The 20,160-nt window shown below is 35.6% G+C and overlaps 1 protein-coding gene across 1 annotated transcript in view; it reads left to right on the top strand.

The window, feature by feature from the left end:
• The first annotated feature begins 9,273 nt into the window (after window positions 1-9,273).
• LOC129949018 (uncharacterized) overlaps window positions 9,274-20,160 on the top strand; it is a 13,563-nt gene continuing 2,676 nt past the window's right edge. Inside the window, exons 1-2 of the mRNA XM_056060212.1 lie at window positions 9,274-9,305; window positions 9,922-10,111. Of these exons, the coding sequence (XP_055916187.1) occupies window positions 9,274-9,305; window positions 9,922-10,111 (222 nt within the window). The remainder of the gene's footprint in view (window positions 9,306-9,921; window positions 10,112-20,160) is intronic.

Genomic DNA, 20,160 nt, shown 5'->3' with positions numbered 1-20,160 from the left:
CGTAAGGGACTCAAGCTGGTTCCATTGAGCCTAAGTATGTCCGATTCCATCTTGGATAGCCACTTTAACTGACCTAGCCTAGAAAAATCAATTGACAGCCTTTTTTACAAAATACGAAAACTTACAACAACAACTTAGACCTGATTAAAAAATGGTTGTCGACTCAAGTATTTTAAAAACAAAGAAACATATTGATTTCAAACTTTTTTCGCACAAAATGTTGTTAAGCTGTTTGAAACATTCACAGACGGTTACGAAATCGAACTTAGTTTTAATAAGGCGGGTAACAAATAATTAAACAATTTTGTATTATTTTAAAATTCAAATTATTAAATATTTATTGAAAATTCATGAACTTATAATTAAAGATTCAAAATCATTTACAAAAAAAAATGTTTTGCTATTTATCAAAATGGTTCCCGAAAATTACGCCATTTTTTGTCTGGTTCAAATATATATATTCTAATCAAAATCTTTGGGTATAACTATTGCAAATCAAAAATTATGAATTTCGATGGGTATATACAGTTTTGAAGTTAGGGGAAAACAAATTTTCAAAGTAACTTCGGTCTATCATCATCTTTTTACAAACAAACTGTCTAGTCCCCTAGCATCCTAAAATTCCTCTTGTCAGTATAACGATTACCCTAAAATTCTCTAGACTTTGTATGCTTCCACATCGCAGACTCAATCCAATTCCAACCTTGGTGAGTCTACAGTCCTTGTTTTAAACATCAATAATCTGAATTTAAAAAATCATATCACTTTACATACTGCTCTATATGGAGCTTTATTTCTTTCGCAAAGAGCTTTTATAAAAGCTTGTTAGTGCAAAGGGGTTGTGGAAGACACGCCCTTAAAGGAAAGGCGTTACTTATTATACCCCAGTACTATTCCTTATTTTTAAGTAATATTGCTGGGGAAAGTTTCGAAAAAAAAAAATGCATTTCGTGAGTAGATATGGAGGGTTACCTTGCCGTTTTCAGGCTTTCCTATTGTATAAGTAAGATTAGAAAGTGGCGAAGTCAAAAGGATTGTGATGATATATTTATCTATTTAAGAAGATTGTTTGTTCTTCATGATGTGGTGTGCTTTGATTAGGAGTTGTTGATGTCGTGTGTAATAATGCGCCACGTGACTTGTGGATGTGTATTTTCGGAAGCAAATTAATTTTTGAATTGGTGTTTCAAAATATGAAATATAATAAAATACACTAATCTACTGGAGTAAGTAGAAATTGAAAAAAAAATTATTTAAATTTTATTTAAAATCGACATATCTTTTAAAATACGTCAATGTCTGTTAGTTTTTTAAGAAGTAGAGGTAAAGCGGGAGCGTATTGAACTAATTATTCGAAAATATAACAAATGTACTATTTTTTGGGGCTGTTTTCAATTGTCTTCAGTAGTCCTATAGAACAAAGTCACTGAAAAAGGGTCTTTCCTAATATACTATAAGTTCAATGTATACATACCTACATATATACTTAGGAGTAAGAAATGCCATTGTGCTGGATAGGCTGGCAGGATAAATACCCCAAAAACTCTTGAAACCTGTGACTGACCGTGTCACTCTCCCGCCAAATTTAACCCTATTGAAAACTTTTGGGACAATTTAAAAGAAAGAAGAAAAGTTATGAATTTTTAATCTTTCAGTCAAACGGAACTTATCGCGAGATACATTTACGCACGCAGCGCCGACAACACCAACATAATCCACTTTTTTTTCTTGATCTTCATAGCCAACAATCTTTTTAATTAATCTAAATATACATAGGTTCATCCTTTCCTTGCAAAATGAGATGAAATGCGATGAAGTCCGATAGGAGTTCAATTTGATGGGGATTAGGTAATAATTTGGGGTTATGTTTTTTTTTATCGGTGCCACCGTGTCGTTCACGATAAGGTTTAAGATTTGTTCGTTCTCAAAAAGACATTCTATTAATTTTATGCTGATTATTAACTTCCCATAGGAAGTTATTGTAATTGATTCTGTTTGTCGAATTGAAGATTTTGACATTTCTCGGCGTTTCAATGTCCCTAGAGTCGAAATACAAGATTTTTAGAAAGTTGTCTATGCGTGCGTGTGTACGTACGTTCGCAACGTTTTTTCGTCGTAAATAGCTCAAGAACCAGAAGAGATATCGATTACAAATAAATTTAATAATAAGACAGAAAGATGCATAAAAGGCTCTCACAAAAATTGTGTGGTGGTTTTTTTACCATAAAAAAAGGTGAACATTTAGGTTAACCCTAAATATCTCACGAAGCAATTACGTTACAGACTTGAATTAAATTTTAAATTATATATTGCAACGTGATGCCAAACAAGTATATTTTCGGAATCAAATCTAATTAACTTCTTTTTTTTATAAATCAATATAACTAAAAAAAAGTACATGCTGTCGTCAAGAAAGGACGTACAATACTGACGTCTTGGTCAAAACGTCACCATCGACAGACGTACCTTTGAGGTAGTCAAGGACTTCGTCTACCTAGGCTCCGCTGTAAACGCAGAAAACAACACCAGCGCTGAGATCAAACGCAGAATAACTCTTGCTAACCGCTGTTTCTTTGGACTAAGAAAGCAATTGAGTAGTAATGTCCTCTCTCGAGGGACCAAAGTGTTGCTATATAAGACCCTTATCATCCCCGTCCTGCTATACGGTGCAGAAGCATGGACCATGACAAAAGCGGATGAAAGCACCTTGGGTCGCTTCGAGAGAAAAGTTCTTCGTGTGATCTACGGTCCCGTATGCATCGAAGGGGAGTGGAGGAGAAGATGGAACGACGAACTGTACGGGCTGTACAGCGACGTAGACTTAGCAAGAAAAGTAAAAGTCCAACGACTAAGATGGCTGGGTCACGTAGAGCGCATGGAAACCAATGCTCCGGCCCGGAAAGTCTTCGAATCCGCACCCACAGGACAGCGCAGTAGAGGAAGACCGCGGATCAGGTGGCGCGCACAAGTGGAAGGTGACCTGACCCAACTTGGAGCGCGAAACTGGAGACATCTAGCTAGGGACCGAGCTAGATGGATAAGTTTGTTGGGTGAGGCCCTAGTTCACACAGGACTGTAGCGCCACCTTAAGTAAGTAAGTAAGTATAACTAAAAAAAATATGTGTCACGTCGAAAATTTTATGAACAAAAAATGTTTTTATCTCCAAAAAAAATTTGTGCCATGAAAAATAACGTTAAAATCAAATTTACAGTTTAAAAAAAACCTAAACAAACATTTCTCAACGTTGGTAAAAATTGAATTTTGATTCATATCTCTTTTAAAAAAATCAGATTATGGCTTTCAACTAATTTTATCTTATAAGAAATATTGTTTTCCCCATTCGATAAAAATCAATTGACAGTTTTTTTAGAAAAAATAAAAACCTAAAAAAAATTTATAAAAGTTGGTAAAAATTGATTTTCGACCCAATTATCTTTTCAAAAATTTAAAAAAGGAAATACCTGAAACTTCTTGACTAGTGTTGCGTTCCACGAATCAAGCACTGCTTCCAAAAATTCGAATTCTTGGATTTTGCTTTAGGAACTGCGTTCTTAATATCCCCCCACAAATTTTGGATGGGGTTAAGGTCGGGGGATTGAGTGGGACACTCCATAACGGATAACTTCTTCTGCGCATACCATGATTTTGCATTTTTTGACGTATGCTTTGGGTCATAGTCTTGTTGGTATACCCAAACCAACTTCATTTCCTCTTCAGCATAGGGTAACATAATCTCCTCGAGAATTTTCACATACAAGGTTGCATCCCTTATACCCCCTATGAGATAAATAGGCTCGACCCCGTAATATGAAAAGCAAGCCCATATCATAATTTTTCCTCCACCTTGCTTCACTGTTTTTATAGTGTACCATGGATCGTATGCTGCATTTTAAGGTCTTCTCACATATTCTCGACAACCCTTTGACCCAAAAAAGACGACTTTGCTTTCATCGCTCCACAGAACATTCCTCCATTTCTTTTTTGCCCAATCTCTATGCGCTTTAACAAACTCCATTCTCATGCCTTATTGTCAAGAATGGTACCTTGCTTGGACTTCGGGCTGGTAACTTTGCTTACAAAAGACATCTTCGTATTGTGACAGAGCTAACAGACAGTTAAAGTCCATTTCTTATTTTCCTAGATCCTATGGAAGGGTTCTATTTTGCTAACTAAACAAGTTTTCTGTCAGTTCTTTTAGTAGTCATCTTTTTTGGGCCTAGCGTTTTCGGTTTATTTACCCATTTTAAGGCGTTACTGACCATTTTTGCTGAACAGCCTTGGATATCTTGAATATTTTGGTAGGTTTTTTCCTCCAAACGCAGTTTTCTAATAAGTTTTCGAATTTCTTCGGTGCAGTGTCTTGACCGTCCCATTGTTTATTTTTGAGCTAATATTTATTAATTTTTTATATGCTAGTATGTTATAAATACTTTTCGAAAAATAACAAAAAATAATTTTTAACACTTTTTAATATCAAAAACACTGCTATTTTTATGAATACTCTATATCCAGAGAGTTTGAAATAATGGGTGTTCACCGGGAAAAGTAGAGTATAAGTTCAAGCTAAAAGTCTGTAATATGAAAACGAAAGACCGTTAGATGCAAGTAACATGTTTTTTTTTTTGGAAGAATTTCCGTTATTTAAATAATTGACAATCTAATAAAATGTGATCAGCACTGCTATTTTTATGAACACAACAATGCAAAATATTGTTGATAATTTTAAACTTTTAAGAATAATCAAACCGATAACTTTTTTTAATAAAACACGAAAACCACTTAATTTAAGAGGAAAAAATACTCTGATTTTATTAGAATTTTCCAATAATGGGTTTGATTTTAGCTGTCATTTTTGAAAGTGTCATATTCTTCACACTTCATTTGCAGTCAACTGCATTCTTTGAGCGCACATTTTGAAAAAGCCATCTTACGGGTATTTCTTTTTCAATTGCCATAAATTGCTTCACTATTGCGATTAGTTGATCGTACGAAAACTACCAAAAACTTTACTGTCTACACAAATCACACCTTAGGTAAGCTATGTATCTCCAACTTATATTTTGTATTGTAATTAAATATTATATATTTCTTTTCAAATTTGATAATTGACCCTTTTACACAAAACATTAAGTTGAATTGAGAAGAAAATAAGTAAATTATACAGAGTGATAAATATCAGCTATCATTCTAACATAAGTGGACTTGACTTGGTAATAAGGAAGATTTTGTTTGAGTAACTTTTCATTTAACTGGCCTTAATTGAAAGGTGCTAGAAACTTGCTTTACCTTCAAGTATCTTATGTCGTCTGAATTTGACCGAAACCCCGAAAAGTTAAAATCTTGAAATTTCCAGGAACCCGAAATTCCAAAATTCCAGAAAGCCAAAATCGGGATTGTGTTCATCTCACTTTAAATAAACGTTTGATAGCTTTAAAAAAAAAGTTCAGTATAACAATCAGGATCAAAAGCTTCCTAATAAATTATACTAGGGACAAAACATTGTCTCCAATTCAACAAGTCTCGTGAGCACTAATCGCAGTGGACTTAATGCAAAAATTAGTTATTCTGGATTTTGAAGAAAAGTTCCTGACACAAGATCTTGCAATGGATAGTATGAAAGCATTTCTTTTAGGGGTTTATTCGTGGATTGCTCCACAGTTTCCCTTGCTGAAGCTTGCACAATTGTCTTGAGCAGTCAGTCTTCAAAACCATCTAGTCTTTTTGAAGCCGTTTACTGCGGTTTGATTGACAGCGGACTTCATATATGCCAAAGAGCTCTTGAATTTGATATTTCGTAACCATTAAAGCCTAGTACATACTTCCTCGTGAAGTGAACGTTCGCCAGTGGAGAAAGTGAACTTTTAACATTGCTCACTGGTACACACTTGTGAGTACACGTTGTGAACATTTGACTTCAGCTTCACCAACAGTTCCCGTACATTTTGCACGTGAATTGCCCGTGAACGAAAACTCTCCACTTTGTTCTCCACTCAGCTTCACGAGCAAGTTCACGGGTGAACCAAAAACTGAAATTTGTATGGGTTCACGAGATGGTTCACAAGTATGTACTAGGCTTAAAGCCTAGTACATACTTCCTCGTGAAGTGAACGTTCGCCAGTGGAGAAAGTGAACTTTTGACATTGCTCACTGGTACACACTTGTGAGTACACGTTGTGAACATTTGACTTCAGCTTCACCAACAGTTCCCGTACATTTTGCACGTGAATTGCCCGTGAACGAAAACTCTCCACTTTGTTCTCCACTCAGCTTCACGAGCAAGTTCACGGGTGAACCAAAAACTGAAATTTGTATGGGTTCACGAGATGGTTCACAAGTATGTACTAGGCTTAAGAGTGAATAAGTATGCATCCAACTTCTTACCTCAAATGAATAATATTGGCTTAGAGATAAAAGGTGCTTTCTATGTGCGCGCAATTTTTTTTCCTGCTCTGCTGCTGTAAAAACAGTCTTGAAACATCCGCACTGAACCAAAAAGGTACATAATTTCTATGAATATGTTAGGTAAAATTGTAAGAATATATTCATACGAGTATGAACAAATCCTGTGATTTATGATATTCATAAAATGTAGGTATTTGATATATTTGCATACTTAAGTTACATGAATTAAGTTCATGTAATGTGATTTGTATGCAATTGCTATACACAGAAGTTTTGAATATGTCCCTAGATTAAAATTACTAAAACCTATGTACAGCATACACGAAAACTATGAATCTACACATAAAACCCATAATTCTGTCCCTAGATTTTATGAATGCATTCCTAAAAACTGTGTACAGCATTCATAAAAATTATGAATCTATACATAAAACCCAAGATTCTCTTCCTAAATTTTATGAACTCATTACTAAGAACTATATACATCATTCATGAAAAATATAAATCAGTCTTTAATTATTTTATAAATACCTATTCATAAAAGGCATTTATTTTTCATACAATTTATGAAACCTTTACATAACACCCAAAATAATGTCCCTAGATTTTATGACCACATTCCTTAAAACTATGTGCTGCTTTCATGAAATATATGAAGCCGTTATTATTCTTCTGAAAACCTTCTCATAAAATGCAAATGAATTTTTCATAAAACTTATGTTTTATGACTAAATATTCATTAGCATAAAGAAAGATTATACTATTCACAAAAAGTTTACATAGCAATAATAACAGCCGACACAAAAGCTTAAACAAAATATTTTAGGTTTCATAAAAGTTATAAGTTTCATAAAATGTTTAAAAATGCACTCATATTATGGCTTAATATTTATACAAATAAAGAAAAATGTATATTGTTCATTCAACTTACATAGCCTCAATTGATTGCTTCAAATGTTCCTATATCTCCTTATTATTGTTTCCGTACAAAAACGATTTTGCCCATACTTCCCTTATCTATAAAATAAAATTTAAAGTAACTGATGATTTCTCAACATCTATTTAAATTTGTTGATGAATGATAATTTGTCATCGGTTCCAAATAGCAATAGTTTTCTGCAAGTATATTTAAAACATACATAATAAACATAATAATATACATAATAATTGTGTAATCACTTTAAAGATTAACCCATGAATTCCTATCTATTTTAGGTAAAATAAAATAATATAGTTAGAGTTCTAAATTGTATCTCGAAATTGGTTAATAGATTTTTGCCTATTTTGATTCAAATATTCGTTTTTATATAAAAAAAAAAAGAAAAGAGATAAGCCATTGATAAATTTATAATCTTCAAACAACTTTTCACTTCAAAATATTATTGTTATCATGTTTTTCAATGCAAATTATTCTGGAGGAATATTAAACCGAGAGTTAAAAAAAAGGAATCTTATGTTCATCCGAGCTCGTTTTCTCCTGGGTCCAAATATTATCGCATTTCTAATCTCATCCCCTAGCTGGTTGTATTGGCAGTTCCGTTTCTTATCTCAGCACGGCCGACAAGTCCATGAGAATGAAAGGATAAATCCTCACTCACACCCACAATAACTTCTGACTTTTATTCTAATTGTTGGGCAGGAGGAGACACGTGCTGATAGTGCTAAGAATTAATTTAAGGGATTTCTGGTTGAGTGAACAAGATATTTCTGTGGTGTAAATTTTATTGATATCGGTGGGTGTGTCATGCGCTGGGAAAAAGTGTTAATGCGATTATCATTGAACCTAATATGACAGGAAATTTGTCGGCGTCGGGGTGGAAATATCAACACTAAAGAGATTTATATTTATGTAGCTTTTAGTTCACATATCTTATGTCCAGAGTGTCATTTGACTTCAATGTGTTCAAGGTTATGTGCGAAATGTTATACGAGCACATACCAAATGGCAGAGTTGTAAAAACTAAAGTCTTTTATTGGCTGAATTTGATTTTTTTGTATAGCGTTTTGACTTCCAAAATTACTTTTACTTTTAACATAAAAGTTAAGTCATTTTTAAAAGATTTAACTTGAAATCAATTTAAAAAGTCAACTGACTCAAAGTCAATTGGACTGCAGTCTCTTTGACTTTATAAAGTCTTTAAGTCATTTAAAATTCAAACTTGAAAGCAAGTAAGTTAATCATTGGTATTTAATTTTAATATTTTATTCCAATAATTCGGGGATCATCCTTAGCTATAAAATAACTATTTTATTAAACTCTCATTATTATGAATGAAAAGTAATACAAACATTTTAAAAAACATTTCAACTAAAGAAATTATACACCAAAAATATAAACATGACTGACACTGTACGTATCGGGCTTTTCAATAAGATCGCTAAAAAAGTTTTTTTTGCAGAAGTTCATACGCTGAACCAAAAGTAACGGTTTTCAAGCATAAATCGCCCGATACTGCTGCAATTTCACGTTCGTAACTCGTACGAAATTCATCAATCGTCGCTGGCTTGTTGGCAGAGACCATCGACAAGATAACAAGTTCTACAAACTTGGTTTCCAATATATTGATTATGACATCCGCTGTGTGGCTTGTGGCGCCGTCCTGTTGGAACCACATGTCCTCCAAGTCCATATCATCCAATTGGGGCCAAAAATATTCGGTTATCATTGAACGGTAGCGATTTCCATTCACAGTAACGTGCCGGTTTTAATCATCACGGAAGAAGTACGGCCCAACGACGACGCCGCCGGCCCATAAACTAAACTAAACCGTATATTTTTCAGGATGCAATGATGACTCAAAGAGTACGTGTGGATTGCTGCCTGACCAATTACGCATATTTTGTTTATTCACGAAGCCATTCAGCCAGAAATGAGCCTCATCGCTGAAGATGAATTTTCGATGTAAATCCGTATCATTTTCAAGTGGTTCCTCAGCCCAATTGACGAACATTCTGGTGGCCACTGGTCAAGCGGATTCAGTTCTTGCGTAGATTTAATCTTGTAAGGATGTAGGCCAAGATCTTTTCGCAAAATTGACCACATTCATGCCACAGCGATGTCCAACGCTTTAGAATGACGTGGACGTAGCTTTGAGGCCACTGACTCCAAATTTCGGTTGTAAATTTTAACAATTTCAACTCGTTGTTGGCTCATTAATGATATCGTCAATAATTTGCTTCACGTAACTTTATCGATATCGTCTCGTCAATCGTTTTCGGTATAAGATCGTTCAGTATGACTGAAATGTCAAGAAAAAACTCAACGAAAGATAATGCTTGTTCGATAACTTGAAAATGTTAATAAACTTGGTTTTTCTCTATGAGAAATTTTGAAAATTTGTAAAAAATGCCAAGTTACCAAACATGACAACTATTTTGTGATGTTTATTGTTACTGTTACTTTTAGTGTTTTTATTTGTTGCCGCCGACGATAAAACTCTAGTTTTAAAATGTAAGTATTTTTGTCTGGTATGTTTATAAATTGATAAATCTAAATATATAATTTTGTAAATGCATAGGTCAGTAACACAAAAACAGCAACAAATACGAGTATGTATTAAATTTATGGATGAGCATCCTTCTTTGGCCAATGACTATAAACCTAATTCTGTACAAGGGAACGCGGACCTTAGTATGTTGTGGGCCGAATTGGCTGAAATTTTAAATTCGAATGACCCACCTATGAAAAACATTGCTGGTTGGAGGAAGGTAAATATAATTGTGATTGTGTAAATAACTTATTTTAAACATTTTACGTATATACATAGGTGTGGACTGACTAAAAATATCGAAGAAGTACAAATTACGGTGGATGAGGAAAAAATAATCGAGCTGACATCAATTCGGAAGGCAGTATCCGGATTGAAGTGCTCTTCTTTTGGTGTTCCAATCACAAAACCATCCACAGCCGCAACAACTCTATCACTTGAATAGTTAAGTCCTCAAAATAACATTTAAGAATATGGTGCTAAAAATTGAAAAATAATTAGCTTTTCACATAAATGATTGAATTTAATACATACATTGAAAAAGTGTAAGTAAACTTAAGTAAACTTTCTTCCCAACACCGAGGTTTTGAAACTACATTACTTATTGCAAATTTCTAGGTGGCGCTTTATGACACATGCTATTGTAAAATGTTCAAATGGTAGACATGTGCATTCAAGAGGACACAAGCGTCCACAGGTTTTTCTCAAAACCCACCTCTGTCTATCAACTCCTACTCTCACCTCCCCGCTTTGAACATCGTGTGTCTAGTACCTTAACTGGAGATTGGGTTCCAACCCCAGTGGAAAGTTGTTGGGGACAGCAAACGAGAGAGGGGGGAAGAGGTGTTTCCACTAAGGCACCTCTCTTTATCCAGACGTCTGCGGACGAATTCTCGAGATGGAATCACCGTTGGCGGCTACAATTCCAGTTAGATTGAACTACTTAGTGAACATCTTATAGGGCTTCTTCGCCATATTCGGAGCCTAGGCCTGTAAGGAGCGGTTTATCAGGCTCCCCTTCCTTGGAGTTATACTAAGAATCAAGACCTCCAGGTTGGGGGTTGTGCGTGCCGTTCGGGGTGAGTTCCTGGACACGTAAAAAATACCTTTAGTTGCGAAGCACCAACAAGCCTCGGATACGGACGTATTCACTGTTGACAACTTACGCAAACGAAATAAGTACAACGAACTTCGGATCTGTACGTTTAATGTTATGTCCCTTAATAGACCACGTGCAGCCGAACAATTAGCGGAAGCCCTAAACTGCTGCAAGACAGGTATTACCGCCATCCAAGAACTGCGATGTTATTGACCGGACAAACGCAAACTAAAAGACTGCGATATATACTACGACGACTGCTTTCGAGAACAAAGACAGCGTCTTTTTGGGTGTGGATTTGTTTTTGGAACTAGACTCAGGCAAAAAGTCTTGAGTTTTAACAGTGTGAGCGAGCGCATCACAACAATCCGCATCAAGGCTAAATTCGCCAACATAAGCCTAATATGAGCGCATGCCCCAACAGAGGAGAAAGATGAAGACACCAAAGACATATTATTCGAGCTCTTGGACAAGACATATGAGCAGTGCCCTGGCTATGACATTAAAATTGTCTTAGGAGATTTTAACGCCAAGCTGGGAAGATTCAGGCTGATCGATTTCGATTGACCACATTGCGGTCGACGCACGACACTCTTCCAGTATACATGATGTCCGAACATTCCGAGGGGCCAACGGACCACTACCTTGTTGGAGCCATGTCCTTTTCCGATCGCGTCTCTAATCACATCTTAAGGAGTCCTATGCTGCCTGCATTAAGCATTTAAAACCAGTGGCAACATTGCCTTGCAGCCATCAGAGATGCCGCCTCTGAAGTGCAAGGTTGCACACGGCCACCACCACAGAAATAAGATTCTCTCTGCCGTATTATGTGAACGTCTAAAGACGTTCGTCAACAACCTTATTGGTCCTTATCAGTGTGGCTTCAGACCAGTAAAGTCCACTATCGACCAAATATTCACACTATGGCAGTCTTGGAAAAAACCCAGGAACTTCAAATCGATACCCACCATCTCTTTCTCGATTTTAAAGCCACGTATGACAGCGTCTATAGGGAAGAGCTCTACAGAGCAATGTCTAGTTTTGGCATCTCTGTCAAACTTATCCGTTTGTGCAGAATGACGATGTAGAATGCACGCAGCTCCATCAAGGTCGGAAAAGGTCTCACCAATGCATTTGATGTCAAAAAAGGGTTTAGACAAGGCGATGGACTGTCATGCGACTTCTTCATCATCGTTCTGGAAAGAATTGTGCAAAACTCAACCGTCAACACCCGAGGCACAATCTTCCAAAGGCCCATCCAATTACTCGGATACGCAGATGATATTGACTTAATTAGAAGATCAAAGCTTGATGTCAGTGGAGCGTTTTTGAGCATTGCGACGGAAGCGAGGAAGATGGGTTTAGTGTTCAATGAGGGCAAGGCCAAGTATATGCTGTCATCAAAAAAGGACATTGAACAACTACGTATTGAACAAACCGTCACCATGGACAGCTATAACTTTGAGGTAGTTAAAGACTTTGTCTACCTAGGTACATTTTTGGTCCCGTATGAATAGATGGTGAATGGAGGAGAAGATATAACGACACTGACCTAGTTAACAGAAATAAAGACCAACGGCTTAGATGGCTGGGTCATGTAGAGCGAATGGACATCAACGCTCCAGCCCGGAAGGTCTTCGAATCCAATCCCGAGGGACGGCCGGCGCTGTAGAGGAAGACCGCGACTCAGGTGGCTCACCCAGGAGGGGAGCGAGCTGGCTGGACACGCATGTTGCTTGAGGCCCCCGTCCGCCCCGGACTGTAGTAAGTAAATGCAAAAAAATATCGTAAAGTTCGGTAAAAAGTCTGTCGAAAGCCCGAACGACCTAACGAGTGATTGTGGTTTAGCTGTTATAATTATGGAACACAATGTAGTTTCAATGTTTCTTGGCCAGCTTCGTAGTATAATATTTTGCTACTCAAATTTTCCAAGACCTTGTGGATGGTTTTGGACTGTTGCTCATCATTGATTTTATGGACATGTTGACATAACAGTGGTCCTTTACGGTTCCCCAGAAATAAAAGTCAAAAATTGTCGAATCGCAACTCCCAGGCAAGCAATTGATATAACCAAGACGGCCAATAACATGGTTTGAAAATTTGATGCTCAAGAAATCGAATGTGGAGGAAGTTCAAATACATGTCTTGAATTATTAAAAAAAAAAAAGTCTTTAATGACCGCCTTTAACCGAAAATTTGTTCTCCGCATCTCATTTTAAAAGAAGAATGGTCCACGACACTGTCCTCGGAACGGACCTAGGCCTCAACTAACATCGGTCTCCAGGCATCTCGGTCCCCGATGGATGTCACCACTTTTGAAGCTTATTTGGTTCTGATGCTGTCATCTACTGCACCATCCTTTTTAATCGGGTGTAAAGACTTTCTGGGCTGGTGCATTCCATTGCCACTGTATATAGCATAGCGACCTAAGTCTTTGAACTTTTATTCTCTTGCTTACAATTAGAACAGTTTTCGCTCAAACTTATTCTTAAGGTCAAAACTGCTCTATAAGGCAGAAGCGATAACAAAGCGAATATTTGCGTGCGTGAAATGAGGAACTTTTGAAATTGATTTCGAGTTCCTACTCTTGGCTACATCAGCTACAATATCAACGAACGACCGCCACGGGGAAACATGAGTTTTGTCGATTCGCTTACCACTCTTATGAGCTTCTTGCATCAACTAGCGTACGCAGCAAGTGCGATGTTGAACAATTATAGCTTCGTTAATAAAATGTAAACCGAATGCTTTAATTTTCTCATAACGCTGCTTTTACTATGCCTAAGAAATCAGTACATGATCTTGGATCTGTCAGATAAGGTTTGTTTGACAGTCAGCCTTGTAGCCTTTTTAAACCCGTCCAATGTTTTCGATTTTGGGTATGCATTTATCCATCTATATTAAGCTATCCACAATTTAGGAGGGAAAGTAGGTTTCAAAAAATGCGAAGGCTCTTTATCTATTCCTTTTAAAAAACAATCAATCAATAAAACTGCATTTAACCTAAAAAATAAAACCCGCTATAATGTGTTCCCTGCGCCCACCAGATGTGGACTTCGATTCATAAAAGTCGGCTTTGTTATTTATTCTAAAAATAGTTTTTTAATGTTAGGAAATATTTTTCCAAAGTATTAATCTATTTCTCATTGCATTTTTGTTTTCTTCAAAAATTAGTCACGTGTCGGTTTAAAAAAGTGACACCATACCACCGGCCACCGATATGAAGCGGCGGCGGCTTTTATTCACATAATGAATAATAAACAATCCTCTTAAATAGATATAAACTCTGCACCGCACTTTAACGTTTAATCTCAACAATAAAAACCTCATCTAGCTAAGTCCAGTTAATTTTACATTAACTAAGCTCTAAGGACGAAGGGGTGAAAACACAACCCTCCGTCTCTACTTCAATGGACCAACTAAAAAAACAATCTCGCTTAAAACATTTTCACAGAGGGGTTGTCTTGGATGACTCCACCCTTATCGAGGCGTGTCCTTAAAGAATCCTGAACTACTTCGTACAAAAAGGATATTACTGTTTTTCTTTTCTACATTTGCAAAGTTTTTTTCGTTGAAGGAAGACGTATATTTATTAAGTAAAAGTAAGAACGAAATTAAATTTTAAAATCAAGAATTATAATATTTATGTACATATATATATTTTTTAAAACTGTTTACCTTTTCTGTTTGAAATTGTGAAAATTCAATTAAAAGATTAAGAAACCCTTCGAAAAAGAAAAAAAGAGAAATCAGTGAAAAAATAAATTATGTGGAGTGAAAAATTCAGACGTTTATGAGATAAATAAAGTTTTTAAACAACAAATACATGTTTGTATCTGAAAACTATGAAACTGAAAAACTGTGAAAATCCCCATTAAAATCAATATTCCTGACAAAATAAACACGCTTTCCCTGATTTTTAAGATTTATTTTCTCTACGTTGAACCATGCTTAAGTGCGTCGGCCTCTTTATTTTTGTCTTTAATTCGAAACTAGCCTTTAAATTTTTCGAAAACGTGGATGATTTTGAAAAGTAGAAATCTTTCTATTTTACGTAGGCCTGCCATATTATAAGTTCTGTTACAAGCATACAATACCATAAGATAAGAATATTTGGTCATAGTAAAGAAAATAGTTTTACTCGAAATGACTGATCTTAGCTTTAATGAAAGCCCTTAAACGTTGTGGCCATCAAACTATTGGCATGCTCTGTTTCTGTTGATATTTTTGACACCATTTTCGTTGTAACTCTATCTTAAGGGTTTAAAATTTCCTGTAAGAAATCTTTGAGGCACTCTCTCAAATTCGGACCACAAAATAGAAAATTAGGGATTAAAATATGAACTTCCCAAAAGCCAATCTTAAGCTTCTTTGAAACCTATACTATTTTGACCCTAAAGTCTAAACCAATTTTGTGATGTTTTGGCTTTGTTATTTTCAACAGAATTTTTTAGAGGAATTCATCTATCTCCATTGGAAAGGAAATTTTGTAAACATTCTGTACGATGCCATGATGAGTTCCCTTGAGGTGCGACTTCATCTTGGGGAGCAAAAAAAAGTCGCAGGGAGCAATATCGGGGCTATAGGGTGGGTGAGGCAACGTTGGGGCTGCCTTTTTTTGCCAAAAACTCTTGCACAACGAACGAGAAATGGGCCGGGGCATTATCGTGATGGAAGATAAAATCAGAGTGCGACCCGAACTCGCCTACAAAAAACATGTGCACGTAGCCTCTCCAAAACGCCAACATAGAATTTTCCAGTCACTGTCTGGGCAGCGGGAACGTATTCACGATGAATGATGCCGTGGATATCGAAAAAAAAATCAGCATTGCTTTCAAATGTGACTTTGACCATCCTCGCTTTCGTTGGCCGCTTTCCACCCTTTTCCAACCACTGTTGACTTTGTTAACGCATCTCAGGGTCATCCTCAAATATCCAAGTCTCGTCTCCAGTGACTACCCGACTCATCAAGTCTCTGCCGTCGCTCTAAATGCGAGATAAGAGATCCTCGCAAATCGATTCCCGCATTTGTTATTGTTCATGGGTGAGAACTTTAGGCACCATCTTTGCGGAGATCTTTCGCATGTTCAAATTCTCCTGTAACATCTTGCGAACTGTTTCTTTGTTGATGTTTAATTCGTAAGACAATGCACGAATGCTTAGGCGAGCGAACGGTCAGACGTGATCAACATGCGCAAACGATCAACATTTGCGTCGGTACGAGAGGTGGATCGTTTTCCACAGATTCACGCCCCTCCTTGAACCACTTCGCCCATTCAAACACACGCGTTTTTGACATGCTCTCGTCTCCATAGACAACTTGCAATTTTCAGAGGGTTTCCGAGGGTTTTTCACTAAAAATTGAATCACAACACGTTGCTTGTAATGTACGTCACACATTTTCACTACACCACTAAAAAAGTTACTTCCAAACCAAACGTGCTCTATACTTTAACTTTGAACTCTAACTAAAAGGAAGTTCCTTCTTTTTAGACAGAAATTAGTTTTGCCACTTTTTAAATTATAATTAAATTCCCGGATCTTAATTGCCACACCTTGTATATACCATAACTTGTCAACCGTTTTCACATTTATGTTGCACTTTGAAGTGAGACTTTCAATCAAAACATTACAGAACGATGGTGATGGTTAGTTTTGAACCTTAGAATGATAGTTTTAGTTTGATATGATGATGTCGCTTAAATTTTATCATTTTCTTTGTTTTAAACTCCTTCAACGTTAAAAATCTTTTCATTCGAAAAAAATTTCATGGTCATATCTCGGGCGCCACAGTAAAAGAATTTTGACTCTTCCCACGATAAGTTTTTGGAGTCGAGGTGTTAACATATGATCTGTAGAGCGTCGATAGTTCTTTATGTGTAGATGCTCTCTAATCAGTATCGATATTGGATCTGGTGAATATATCCAATTCTGTGGACATTGTCTTTTTCTTCTGAAGTGGTTTTAGTAGTATTCGTTCTCGAACTGCTTTCATAAGCATGCAAATGTGGACAACTACGGACAACTACTTTTTGGGCTATTCGTCTTCTCTTGAAGATATGGGAAACTGGAGAAGAACCCATTTCACGAACAATATTGCAATTCCCAGTGTTTTTTTAAAACGAGAAAATTTCACCAGAACTTATTCCTTACCTATGGTAGGCAATTTTTGAAATTCTGTTTTCTTTGGCTCCTCAATTTATGGTAACATATAATTTTACTTTAAGTGTCTTAACAACTAAACATTTAAAAAACAAAAATATGAAAAATTAGAATTTACTTTATAATTTTGATGTGTTATTTTGTTCAGAATGAAATAATGTTAAGGCAATTCTTAGTAAAAATTAAAGTTTTTAAAAAGGTGTTCAATATTTGGTGCTTGATCCTTTTCGTTGAATAGCATCGTGGTATTGAAATTATTATGACTGAATCACAAACACGCTTCAGCTTCGGCTTCGTCTGCGTTACGGTGGGCCTGCTTTGAGGTTGCTTTGAATGACATTTCTATTATTTTATCCCTCCAAAGAACAAATATTTTGTTTGTTGACATTTGTTTACAGCTGTTGAGCTGTCAGACAAGGCAAATGTTCAGATAATTGAACTAGAGCTTCCGTTAGGAGTCACATTACGTTACATTAAGTTCTTTTCCTTACGATTGTAAAACAAAACGTGAGGTCGTAGCTCCATTGTGATAGCATGCATTGAATTCCTATGGCTGAACTCGTAAACGTCAGGTGAAGCCGAGCCTGAAGCGTGTTTGTGATTCGGCCATTAATGATTTTATTTGACACATATTAATTTTGGCTCACTCTTCTTGAACAACTGTTGTCAAATAATTTATAATGTAAAATTGACGTCTATTTGTAAAAAAATTTTGCATTAAAATTGTCCAAACGGTTTTAATCGGGTTCGGGTTTTGAAACATAAAGTGCAGCGTTATCCTTGTGAAAGATACATTCCGCAGCAAACATTTTTTAAATTTATGTTGATAGAACAAGCAGCTCATGGCACCCCAAAGCATAAACGTACCACCTTCAAAATTGCGAGGATTTCTACGCTGTTTTTTTTGTTGGTTTATCATGCTAAAATTGTGGCCTCCTCAATTTTGTATCATTCGAAAAAACTGATACTTTTCAGCTTAAGTCAATCTGTTCGTTTTTTGATTTAGATTTAAGTTTTGGTTTCGGGACGCGTTTCACATATTCACAAACTTGTTGCAATGTTACAAATTTCTGCGCGGCTTATCGATTGATTAACGTTTAGGCGTTTGATTATTCCCTAGGTTAATTTAGGCTTTTACCTGAACTTCGCTTATAACTCCATAATTTTAACGCAGCTTTAAGAAAATGTCTATTACAGATTTACTTCTTGAAAGTATCCCTACGATTTGGCTAGGTGTCTTCTTCTATTCTCGGTTATCAGCAAAAAGACTCCTCTCTTCTTCGGATAATGGGTTTCAGGAGAAATTTAGTTAAACCGTTCTAAAAATATAATGTCAAACAAAAGGGTTTCCATTCCTTGATATTAATTTTTCATATAGACAGTCGGTACAGCAGTTTTTTTTTTTTGTCCTTTCAAAAACTTGGTATAAAACAATTGTTGAGACAATAGATTTGTAACAAGAACAGAACTTACTTTCAAACCGTTTTGCCTTTTTCGATTGACAATTTTTATAAGCATAAATGGTTTAATGATTTTTCGAATATTGTATTAAATAATACAAAATTTTCAACTGAGTTAACCATCACGGATTTTATTGAAAAAAAAAACTATTTCATAAATTTAGATAGCCTTAAAAAGACCTTTATAAGTGTGTTTTCAAATTTTTAAATAGTTATACCTCAAAAACCTGACGTGAAACATTAATTTTGAAGTCGGATTTGAATAAAGGCTTTTAAGTGTAATTTTAATGCCAGTGAGAACACATTGGTGACCAGTGTAATCGAACATTTAGTGACTTACGAAATCTTCAATTGTAAGGAAACCGTTTAAAGTAAATTTGTGATGTAAAGTTAATTATTCGATGAAATTCAAATAGTTTGTATTAAATTTTTGACTTTTGACCAAAAATTTGCATGGGGCATCTGTTTTTTTTTTTAAATTAAAGAAATGAAAAATGCCTTACGCGAATGCACTTAAAACCTTAATTTTGAAATTTGAACTTAATCGACATGATGATAATTTGTTAAATGAACTAACAAAAAGTGAACCCAACCATTTCCGGAATTGTCTACGATTAGACGGTACATTGTTTATTGAACTTTTTTTTTATTGAAATGATTACGCCTGCAACTATTAAAAATAACACAGTTATGCCGTTCCGCTTTCCTTGCGTTTGCAATTACGCAAAGTTTGTTCGGTACTGGAAATACTTTTAAGGATTTAAAATTTGCAGGGCCATAGCCAATAGGCCAATAGGCACATATATTTTAGAAACTCGCACAACTTTATTAAATGTCCTCAAGGACATTGACATTTTCACTTTCACTAGCGAAGGTCTTTACACTTCGAAATTTCAAAATTGAATAAACAAATAATGTGTATTTGTACCCACACACAATACAATATTTTATATTGTGCAATAATATCAAAATATCAGCCTTGCAATATAATCTCTAAAAGCTCAATAATATTGTACAATATCGAATATTGCATACTAATATTGAGTGTCTAGGACCGTTTTAGGACTCATCCGTTTAAGCCCATCTGAAAATTCTTATTAATCTTGACATAAAGTGTAGTTACGGGTACCCCAAACTTTCTGCTTGCTGTTCGAAAATTCAAACGGTTCCAACGAAAGCTATTTCTTGACATTTTTGTGTTATTGTGTCTCAACGAAGTTTTAGTTTTTAAATGTAAGCGAATAAACGTTTAGACAATAGGTAATAACTGTTCACACAAGGGAGACATAAAAATACATACTCCCCTTGATTTGAATACCAGAAAAAAATGTGTTCATCACTAATACAGTGATACCCTAAAAATGTTGTTATCTTCTCTTTATTGTAAAAAAAACCCAAAAATTATTTAATATCCTATAATATTTCAAGCTTGGGCGAGTTAAAACTTTTTTGACGAGGTTGTCTTTATTTGACAACAAGAGTTTGAAATAAGAAGTTGATATAAATAATGTTTCCTCTGATCGAACAGTAATCTGTTAAACAATTATT

This window comes from Eupeodes corollae, chromosome 1 (assembly GCF_945859685.1).
Source record: "Eupeodes corollae chromosome 1, idEupCoro1.1, whole genome shotgun sequence".
Taxonomy (NCBI): domain Eukaryota; kingdom Metazoa; phylum Arthropoda; class Insecta; order Diptera; family Syrphidae; genus Eupeodes; species Eupeodes corollae.
This window is presented reverse-complemented; position numbering and strand designations above follow the sequence as displayed.